General features: G+C 45.4%; 1 protein-coding gene across 2 annotated transcripts in view; it reads right to left on the bottom strand.

The window, feature by feature from the left end:
- Window positions 1-7,800: 7,800 nt before the first annotated feature.
- Window positions 7,801-11,370, bottom strand: part of OSBP2 (oxysterol binding protein 2) — a 227,221-nt gene continuing 223,651 nt past the window's right edge. For both annotated transcript variants that reach the window (XM_023185479.2, XM_023185480.1), the window contains 2 exons: window positions 9,556-9,788; window positions 7,801-9,428 (listed from right to left, as the gene is read on the bottom strand). In XM_023185479.2, coding sequence (XP_023041247.1) covers window positions 9,286-9,428; window positions 9,556-9,788 — 376 coding nt within the window. In that variant the 3' untranslated portion in view covers window positions 7,801-9,285. The remainder of the gene's footprint in view (window positions 9,429-9,555; window positions 9,789-11,370) is intronic.

Raw genomic sequence — 11,370 nt, forward strand, 5'->3', positions numbered from 1 at the left:
CTTGAACTCCTGACTTCAGGCTATCCACCTGCCTTGGCCTCCCAAAGTGCTGGGATTACAGGCATGAGCTACTGGCTACTTTTCCACTTTGATAGTGTCTTGACTACTGTTAGGTCTTAGCATTTTCGTGTACATTTTATAATCATCAAGCTCCATGAGAAAACCTGTAGGGGTTCCACTGGAATTGATTTTATCTGTCCTCAACTGAGAAGAATGTATAAGTCTTCCCAACTTTGAAAGTCTTCCCAACCATGAATATGGTATAATTCTCAATCTAGAGCTTTCTTTAGTATCTCTCAAAAAAAGTATTACAGTTTTCCCTTTAGAGGTCTCATATATGTTTTGTTAGATACATCTTTGGAACCTGATGATTTGTAATGCTACTGTAGATGAATGACAATTTTAAGTTACATTCTCTGATAGTTTGTTGCTAGTATATAAAAATGTAATTGATTTTTATATATCCATTGACTGTTATCTGCAGAATTCTTTTGGATTTTTTAGGTCATATCATCAGTGAACAGTGGCAATTTTACCAATTCTCATACTTTATATAAATATTTTTCTTGCCTTATTGCATTCGCTCTGAGTACAATGTTGAATATAAAGAGGGAAAGTGGGCATCTCTTTTTGCTCCCTGTCTCGCAGGAAAAGTGCGTGTGTGTATGTGTGTAGACATCAGATTATGGAAATTTTCTTCCATTCCTGTTGCTAAACCTTTTATTTATTTATTTTTATTTTTTTGAGACAGAGTCTCACTCTGTTGCCCAGGCTGGAATGCAGTGGTGCCATCTTGGCTTACTGCAACCTCCACCTCCTAGGTTCAAGTGATTCTCCTGCCTCAGCCTCTCGAATAGCTGGGATTACAGGTGCCCACCACCATGCCCAGTTAATTTTTGTATTTTTAGTAGAGATGGGGTTTCACCATGTTGGCCAGGCTGGTCTTGATCTCCTGACCTCAAGTGATCTGCCTGCTTCAGCCTCCCAAAGTGCTGGGATTACAGGCAAGAGCCACTGTGCCCGGCTTTTTTTTTTTTTTCCTTTTAAATATCATGGATGTGTGCTGAATTTTATCTGAAGTGTTTTCTGCATATTAGTATAACTATGTAGCATTCTCCTTTAATTTGTTAATGTGGTGAATTATATTGTTTAGTTTTTCTCAGCATAAACCTTGCATTTTGGGAATAATAATGATTATTTTTCTATATTGCTAGATTTATTAATATTTTATTTTGAATTGTACCATTACAAGTGACATTAGTTTGTAACTGTCCATTCTCATACTGTTTGTCAGGTTTTTGTGAGCAGGTTATGTTAGCTTCAAGAAATTATTTTGGGAGTATTCTCTCTTTCCCTCTACTCTGAGAAAGTTTCTGTAAGACTGGAATTATTCCTTGGTCATCTGTGTAGAATTTTGTGTGTATATGTTAGGACTATTTTTGAGACGGAGTCTCGCTCTGTCACCAGGCTGGAGTGCAGTGGATCACGGCTCACTGCAACCTTAGCCTCTCGGGTTCAAGTGATTCTCCTGCCTCCGCCTCCTGAGTAGCTGAGACTACAGGTGTGTGCCACCACACCTAGCTAATTTTTATATTTTTAGTAGAGGTGGGTTTTCAACATGTTGGCCAGGATAGTCTCAATCTCTTGACCTTGTGATCCACCCACCTCGGCCTCCCAAAGTGCTGGGATTACAGGAATGAGTCACTGTACCCGGCCTGTTAGGACTACTTTTAACTGATTTTTAAAAAGAAATGGTTGTAAGTCTTTATAAGTCTTCTTCTTTTTTTTTTTTTTTTTTGAGACGGAGTCTTGCTCTGTCGCCCAGGCTGGAGTGTAGTGGTGCAATCTTGGCTCACTGCAAGCTCAGCCTCCCGGGTTCACCCCATTCTCCTGCCTCAGCCTCCCGAGTAACTGGGACTATAGGCGCCCACCACCATGCCCGGCTAATTTTTTTTTGTATTTTTAGTAGAGATGGGGTTTCACCGTGTTAGCCAGGATGGTCTTGATCTCCTGACCCCGTGATCTGCCCGCCTTGGCCTCCCAAAGTGCTGTGATTACAGGCATGAGCCACCGTGCCCGGCCCAACCTCAGCTTTCTTCATTCTTTTTATTATTTTCCTATTTAATGAATATCTAATCTTTATTTTCATTCTTGTCCTTTTCTTGAGTTTATTCTAATGTTCATTTTCTGACTCAAATTGGATGTTTAAAAATCTTTTAGTCTTTTACATGAGCCTTAAATGCTGTAAATTTTCCTCAAGGTACTGCTTTACCTGTATTCTGTACATTTTGATATGTAGTATTTTTGTTTAATTGTATTTTTGGATTTCTGTTGTTTTCTTCATTGACCTATGAGTTATTTCAAATATGTTTCTTAATGTTCTAGTCTGTTTTTTCTCCCAGTTTTGTTTTTGTCATTGATTTTGAACTGTCTTCATGCAAGTCTGAGAATGTGGTCTGTATATCAGTCCTTTGAAATTTGCTGAGGCTTTATGACTGGATCAAATATGTGGTTAATATTCATAAAAGTTCTGTGTGCATTTCAAAAATATGTATTCTGCAGTCACATGTAATTCCTGTATGTGTCCATGACATCAAGTGTGTTAATTATGTAGTAATTAACATAATTTGTTGTCTGAGCTCTCTTACTGGGAGAAATACATTACAATCTTCCATTATCATAGAGGATTTATCTTTCTCTTTATCCATTTTACTTTATACATTTTGAGATGTCATTAGGTGCATAAGAGTTTTAGAAATTTATGAGTTTTACCTTCTATCACTACAAAGTGACTTCAAAAATTCTAGTAGTTGACGTCTAGTAATATTTTTTGCCTTTAAGTCTGTTTAGTTTATATATTTATGTTTTAGGTGTATTCTTGTAAATAGCATATAGCTGGATTTTATTTTTAGTCCATATTTTTTTCCTTGAAGCATTTAGATTACTTAATTTTATGTAATTACTTAGGTATTATTGATGAATTCTCTTATTTGTGATTTTTATTCTACATTCTTTTTTCCTCTCCTCTCTTGCCTTCTTTAGATTTACTGAGCTTTTCCTCCCTGCATTCAATGTGTTTCTTCTACTGCTTTGGAAGTAATTTAGTATTGCTCTTCCTTCTGTGATTACCTGATAAGTTTGATATAATCTTAACTCATCATAGTGTCACTCCACATGACACTACATATATATTTTTAAAAAATATTTTAATATACTGTTTAGTATGTTAAATTTAGTTATACACACACACACACACACACACACACATATATATATATAGAGAGAGAGAGAGAGGGACAGAGAGACAGAGACAGGATGATTGTGTAGCTCACTGCAGTCTTGAACTTCTAGGCTCAAGTTATCCTCCCTCCTCAGCCTCCCAAGTAGCTGGGACTACAGGTACATGCTACCATGCCTGGTTAATTATTTTATTTTTGTAGAGATGGAGTCTCGCTGTATTGCCCAGGCTGGTCTCAAATTCCTGACCTCAAGTGATCATTCCGCCTTGGCCTCCCCAAGTGTTGGGATTATAGGCATAAACCACCACATGTGGCCTGTGGAAAAGATATTTTAACTGAGGAGAATACTAACATTTTCTTCTCTATTTTGGAGGTAATACTTAATTGTCTTCTGACTTCCTTTGGAGGCTAACGCTCAGTCTAATCTGTTCTCAGTCTAATTGGCCTTCCTTTGGAGACGAATTTTCAGGATCTCACTCTGTTGCTCAGGCTGGAGTGCAGTGGTGTGGTCATAGCTCATTGCAGCCTCAAATTCTTGGGCTCAAGCAATCCTCCAGCCTTAGTCTCCTGGGTCGCTAGGACTACAGACACATGCCACTATGCCTAATTTAGTTTTTATTTTTTGTAGAGATGGGGTCTCTTCTATTTTCCCATGATGGTCTCCAACTGCTGGTCTCAAGCAATCCTTCTGCCTCAGCCTCCCAAAATGCTGGTATGACAGGTGTGAGCCACTGAACCCAGCCTAATTGATGCTCTTTGAAGGTAATTAAAAAAAAATCTGCTTGTAAGGTTTTGTTGTCTTAGTAAATCTTGCAGTTTTACTATATTGTATTTAGCTGTGGATTTCATTTACCATGATTAGGATTTGTTGAGCTTAAGTTTATATATTGGTGTTTTTTATGATTTATTGAAAAACTTTTAGCCATGACTCTTCAAAGATTGCTTCTGTTCCATAAAAAATTATTTTCTCCTTTTGAAATAGATCAGACATATATGGGATCTTATCTTTCATGTCTTAACTTCCCTTAGATATTTTTCACCTCTTTATGTCTCTATTGTATTCCAAATTTCTTCAGATCTCACTTCTGCGTCACTAATACTCTCTTCAGCTGTGTAATCTGTTGTAAAACTATTCACTGGATTAGTTTTAGTGATTTTAAAATGTTTTCTTGAAATTTGTTTAGTATTTTTGAATATTTATTCTTCACTTGTTTTCAAGCTGCCTGTTTCTAGAAATATATTAAACGTGCTTATTTTCTCTTCTGTATCTGATAATTTCACTATGTGGAATAATTTGCTCTCTGGTTCTGATATCTGTTATTTCTGGTTGCCCTTTCTCGTGGGTGCTTGTTTCTTTGTGTGTTTGAAGATTTTATACTGTGAGCTGCTCATTTTCCCTGCAATTTCATATCTGAGGTTCTCTAAGGCCTAGAATGAAGGAGGTATCTTCCAGAGAGGACTTGTTTGCTTCCCCCAAGTGACTGGGAACATTGCCAGCTTGGGATCATGTTACGTTCTCTGTCAGAGGTTTCATTGGGCCATTCAGGTAGTGTGTATTTGGGCTACAAAACTAACTGAGGGTCCACTCCTGATTACAAATTCTTAGGGGGATTTTGTTTTTCTCTGCTCAGGACCAACCTTTAAGACAAGTGATTTTTCTTGTATTTTATTTTGGATTCACCATTACATTGAAGGTATAGCCCTTGGGGGCCCCAAATCTCTTATTATATGCCCTACCTTTGGAGGCTCTTTTGAGGCAGTGAAAACTTACAGTTAAGTTCATTAGGCGTTGTAAATAATTGCAACATAAAATATTTCAGACCTTTTCTTACCTCTCCATGTTTTCATACCCACTTAGTTTTTGACTTGAGTATTCCTCATTGTTTCCAGTTGATGGATGCATTTAACATTTAAAAAAATCTTTTTTTTTTTTTTTTTTTTGAGACCAAGTCTCACTCTGTGGCCCAGGCTGGAGTGCAGTGGCCGGATCTCAGCTCACTGCAAGCTCCGCCTCCTAGGTTTATGCCATTCTGCTGCCTCAGCCTCCAGAGTAGCTGCGACTACAGGCGCCCGCCACCTCGCCCGGCTAGTTTTTTGTATTTTTTTTAGTAGAGATGGGGTTTCACCGTGTTTGCCAGGATGGTCTCGATCTCCTGACCTCGTGATCTGCCCGTCTTGGCCTCCCAAAGTGCTGAGATTACAGGCTTGAGCCACCGCGCCTGGCCAACATTTAAGAAATTTTATCCAGCCTGCCTAGTTTTCCACAAAGGAATATTTTCCAGGAACCTAGTTTACCATATGGCCAGAAGGAGAAGTCCTTTGGCTGATGTAATGAATTATTTACCATGGAAAGCTTCACAACATTCAGCCATTCTTGCATTTCTGCAGTAAACCTAATTTGGGCATGGCCTTACCAACCTGGGATTCAGTCTTTTCTATGTGGCTAGATTCTATTTGCTATTCTCTTGTTTGGATTTATGCAAATTCTTTTCTTCCATGAGACTGAACTATATATTCCCTTTATTTTCACACTGTCTTTATCAGGCTTTGTTGCTGAAGTTATGCATGCTGGCTAGCTTCATAAAAACATTAAGTTAAATAGCATTGAGTTTGTCTCTGGTCCTGTTCTGTGTTCCACTTTGAAATGTATCTCTCCATTGTCCTCTCCTCCCAGTTCCCCTCATGCTGAGCCATGTCCCTGGAGATGAGGGAACCTCAAGCCTTCTCTTCCCCACTTACAGAATCTGACTCCTACCCCCCAGTCTGTCAGGAGCAGCAATTTGGAGTCCAGAGTTTAGGGGAGGCAGGAGTTTCCTGGGTCCCTGGGCTTGGCTCTTCCCCAGTTCCATTTGTGAGTCTCCTTCCAACGTGGTACTGCAGTCACACCCCCACTGCTCAGGTGTTGTCCCACTGAGTGTTTGCTTTAGCTGGTCTTCCTGGCCTGGTGTTGATTCTTTGGACAGCTATTCACTGAGCACTTACCATGTGCCAGGCAGTGGGATGCTACAATGTATAAGACCAGATTCCTTTTCTCATGAAGCTCACAGTCCACTGGGGTAGGGAGGCAGACCATCAACAAATACACTACATGGCAGCCAGGTGGTGATCAGAGCGCAGTGGAGAAAAAGGAAGCTGTGTGTCCTCAGTAGGCTTCTGGCTTGTTTGGGCATCTGCAGGTCAAGCCCACATGGTCCCCTCATCGTCCCCTGAGTTTTTGCTGGAGTACAGTGGCACGATCTCGGCTCACTGCAGCCTCTGCCTCTCAGGTTCAAGCAATTCTCTGCCTCAGCCTCCCAACTAGCTGGGATTACAGGTGTGTACCACCACCCCCGGCTAATTTTTGTATTTTTAGTAGAGATGGGGTTTTGCCATGTTGGCCAGGCTGGTCTCAAACTCCTGGCCTCAAGTGATCTGCCTCCTAAAGTGCTGGGATTACAGGTGTGAGCCACTGCACCTGGCCCCTTTTCGCTTTTTTTTTTTTTTTTTTTTTTTTTACAATTACTTTCTCATGTAAATTTCACAATCAACTTGTCAAGCTTTTGAACTATTGGTAGGATTTTGATAGGATCATGTTGAATTTGTAGGTTTGGGACTAACATAACTAAATGTGAACCTATCTATGAAGATGTATTTCCCCTCTTAACTAAGGTCCTCTTTGTCATATCCATAAAGGTCTTTTACAGGTTTTGTGTATTTTTGTCAGATGGCCTATGTTGTAGATCTTTTTTTCTATTATATTTTCTACTCAGCGATGGCTGGGGTATGTGGGACCACTGAGTGTAGGTTGATCTTGTGTCCTGCTGGTCAGAGTAGTCTTTCTAAAACATTGCCCTGATGTCACTTCCTGTTCAAGCTCTTCAGAGCCCTCTCTTTGCCTCAGTAGACTGGCCTTTGTCCCCTCCCTTGCCTTCTGTGTCAGGTGCATCCTGAGGTTCCATCTCACTTCTACTCCAGTGAGACCTGCCCCACCAGCTCCTCAGCCGGGACCCCCTGCTAGTGGCCACCGCCCACAGATGGGGAAGGCTAGCCAGGGAAGGAGCTGTACAGGGCCAGCCCCAGATCCCACAGGGCTGGGCTGTGGAGGCACATGGTGAGAGCACTGGCCCTGATGACCCTGGGGTGCCCTGCTGGAAGTGCAACCCAGGCTGCTGCTGTCAAGTGACACGGAACTCACCAGGGCTGGCCTTCCCCCTGAAGGCCTCCCATTAGACAGCTCCAGGAACTGAAACACGGGAGGGGGATGCTGGTGGTCTCCACCTGGCTAAAACACTGCCCTTCCAAAGGGCAGAGCTGGGTCCAGGTCAGCCCTGTGACAACATCCGGGCAGCCTTTGACAGAGCTGCAACTCTCTCCCCAGCCCTTTGGGCAGTTTCCTGGGTCTCCTACCTCCTCTCCTCCCCTGACCCCCCTGCTGTTTCACCCCATGCTCTATCCCCCCATGCTCTATGCCCCCATGCTCTATCCCCCCATGCTCTATCCCCATGCCACCTTGTAGGCTGTCACCTGTCCTTCTACGTTAGCCCCCTCCACCCAGACACAAAGAGACTGAGGGACAGGGCAGTGGAAAACTCCAAAGCCAAGGTTTTTTATTACTGGTTAAAAGGTGCTTGCTAACAAAACAGTGTTGAGGAGAAGTACATTCCACAGCTCTGTGGGAGCCCCAGTGGGGCCGTCCTGCCCTACCCCGCCCTGCCTCTCTAGTGGGCATCGTAAGGCATTTCACACATTGGTGTTTTCACTTTTTTTTTTTTTTATATATATATAAAAACAAAACCAGTCCTGGAGTAGAAAGAAAAACCCTGTGATGAACTTTTAGTACTAAACTGAAATGGAAAGGATTGGAGTGTGGGATTCTGAGGGGCTGGGTCTGTGACCATGGTGGTCCAGTCCCCCATGGTTGGCAGAAGCCGCTGGAAGGGGGCATGAGGAGAGGGAAGGGCACAGCTGACATGAGGGCCAAACTCAGACAGGTGCGCCCGTCTTCATCATTTTTTCACTTTTACATACTGTAGAAATTTAAGCAAAATAGCTATTTTATATATATTTATATATCTCTCTGTATATAAATTAGGCAAATAAAGAGTTCGGGGGCACTGAGATGGGGCACCCCCAGGGGCCTCCTAGGATGAGGAGGGATGCAAGGTCTCTAGTGCCTGGGTCACCAGCCCAGGCTGGGCCAAGGGTTTGTTCATTATTGCTGATTTGGGGCCTGGGTCTCAGGACGGGGAGCACCTGCAGGCCCTGCCTTCCAGCCCTTCCTGGCCTCTTGGGGCTAGGGAGCCACCTGGGCTGGCTAGGGTGAGGCCAGGGCCTGCTGCCCTCAAATCCACATGGGGGATGCCATCAGTACCCCCTCCCGCATCTGTGGGTGGGAGCTCCAGAAACTCTCTGCTCTGCTGGGCTGGGGCAGCCCCCTTCTGTTTTGGGCTCTGTGGGGCCCTGGCAGGTGGGGGTGTGGGCAGCTCAGATACCACCGAGGACTTGATACATTGAGCTACAAAATTATCCCAACTCAAAGGGGTCTGGCTTCCTGATGTCTTAAAAATAAGGGGCTCTTGCCAGGACACTTTTGTGGCAAGAAAGCACACTTGGAAAGCTGTCTGCTAACTGCGGTACTAAAAATATTTACTAAACATCATGGCTGGAAAGAAATGGAGATCATTTTTCTAAAAAAAGTCGAAGAGGCTCCCTAGGAGGGGCCAGTTCCTCCCTGGGTTGGGGGCTGGTGATTTGCGCAGCCCGTGGCCCGGGCCAGCCGGCCTGAGTTGTGGTAACTGGGGCAGGGGTTCCAGTAGGGCCCAGGTCCATAATGAAGGGGCACGGATGACCCGGCGCACCTGGGGGCTGAAGAGAACCCAGGTCAGCCCTTCCTCCTTCCAAGGTGGGAGTCCCAAGAAAGTGTGGGAAAAAAAAAAAAAAAAAAAAAAGGGAAACAGGAAGGGCTGGGAATGGGCTGGGAGAAAGACCATTCAGTACTAAATTGAGTGCATTAATGAACAGGTGGGCCGGGCTGTGCAGGCGCCTGTATTTGCTGCAAGGGTGGCGCTCAGAAGATGTTGGGGCACATGTGCCAGTCTTGCTTCTCCTTGGCCTCCCAGTAGCCGCCCTTGTACACACAGGCCATCTCCCCGGTCAGCGGGTCCAGCCTCTTCTCAAACCACAGTGGCGTGTAGGCATCCGCCTCCTTCTCTGCTGGGCAGGCACAGTGGGCTGGTGGGTCGGCAGGTGGCATGCTCCCCCGGAATCTGTCCCCGCGGGACCCCCACCCGGGCACCCCTTTCCTCCCGTGCGGGGCGCCCTTCCCGTCCGGCCTCACCTTCCTCCGAGCTGCAGCTGCTGCTGGGCCCGCAGGCCTCCAGCCGCCGGCGCCGCGACAGGCGCTGCTTCTCTTCCAGCCGCTGCTTCTCAGTATTGGCCTCGTCCCAGCAGCCCTTCTCCATCAGTCGCTGGTCGGGCCGCAGGCGGCTGTCGGTGGGCGCTACGCCCTCCTCGTGCTCGTTGAGGGTCAGGGCTAGCTCTGAGAAGTAGTACATGTTCTCCGCGTTCTCCCTGTGGCAGTGGCAGTGGCGGTGGAGGAGGTGTGAGCGGGACCACACCTGCAAGGCCGCCCTCCCCTGCCTGGCAGTGTCTCCCCACCCTGCAGCTCCTGGCCTCCAGGACTCCCTCTGGCCTTGGGCCCACCCCAGTGAGCCCACCCGGTGGGACCCAGTGGCTGCAAACAACTGCTTTCTGCTCCCCACACTTCCATGCTCACATGGCCAACCTGCCGCCGTTTTGACACATAAGACTTATCTGGGAATTGTCTAGCTTAGTATTTCCTGGCTTTTCTTCTTTTCTATTATGTTTTTTTTTTTCTTCTTCTTCTTCTTCTTTGAGACAGTTTCACTCTTTTTTTGTTTTGTTTTGAGATGGCGTCTCGCTTTGTCACCCAGGCTGGAGTGCAGTGGCATGATCTCCGCTCACTGCAAGCTCCGCCTCCTGGGTTTAAGCCATTCTCCTGCCTCAGCCTCCAAGTAGCTGGGACTACAGGCGCCCGCCACCTCGCCCAGCTAGTTTTTTGTATTTTTAGTAGAGACAGGGTTTCACCGTGTTAGCCAGGATGATCTCGATCTCCTGACCTCGTGATCCGCCCGCCTCAGCCTCCCAAAGTGCTGGGATTACAGGCTGAGCCACCGCGCCTGGCCAACAGTTTCACTTTTATTGCCCAGGCTGCAGTGCCTGGCCTTTTTTTTTTAATTGTTTAAAGACAGGGTCTCCACCGGGCCTGGTGTCTGACGCCTGTAATCCCAGCGCTTTGGGAGGCTGAGGCCCATGGATCACGAGGTCAGAAGTTCGAGACCAGCCTGGCCAATAGAGTGAAACCCCATTTCTACTAAAAATTAGCCGGGCATGGTGGCAGGCACCTGTAACCCCAGGTAATCTACTCAGGAGGCTGAGGCGGGAGAATTGCTTGAACCCCGGGAGGCGGAGGTTGCGGTGAGCTGAGATCACACCATTGCATTCCAGCCTGGGTGACAGTTCGAGACTCCGTCTCAAAAAAACAAATAAACAAACAAAAAACGGGTCTCACTTTGTGGCCAAGGTTGGAGTGAAGTGGCCTGATGTCCGCTCACCGCAACCTCTGCCTCCTGGGTTCAATCAACTCTCTGGCCTTAGCCTCCTGAGTAGCTGGGATTTCAGGGCATATCACCACATCCAGCTAATTTTATTGTATTTTTAGTAGAGATGGGGTTTTGTCATGTTGGGCAGACTGGTCTTGAACCCCTGACCTCAATTGGTCTGCCCATCCTGGCCTCCCAAAGTGTTGGGATTGCAGGCATGAGTGACCATGCCCAGCCTATATGAGGATTTTTCTAGTCATTTTTTTCTAGCATAATTGCCTTGGAGTCAGACAATATACTTGGCATAATTTCAGTCCTTTGAAATTTGCTTTATGGCCCAGTATATGGGCAGTTTTTGCACACGTTCCATGTGATTGAAGAGAATGCATTTGCCACAGTTGTTGAGTGCAAGGTTGTGTAACTGTCCAGCAGGCCTTGTTCATATTTTCTCTACTTGGGTTGTAGTTAGTCCATCTTTCCTAATGTGTGTGTGTGTGTGTGTGTGTGTGTGTGTGTGTGTGTGTGTGTGT

The sequence above is a fragment of the Piliocolobus tephrosceles genome, chromosome 19, assembly GCF_002776525.5.
Source record: "Piliocolobus tephrosceles isolate RC106 chromosome 19, ASM277652v3, whole genome shotgun sequence".
NCBI lineage: Eukaryota > Metazoa > Chordata > Mammalia > Primates > Cercopithecidae > Piliocolobus > Piliocolobus tephrosceles.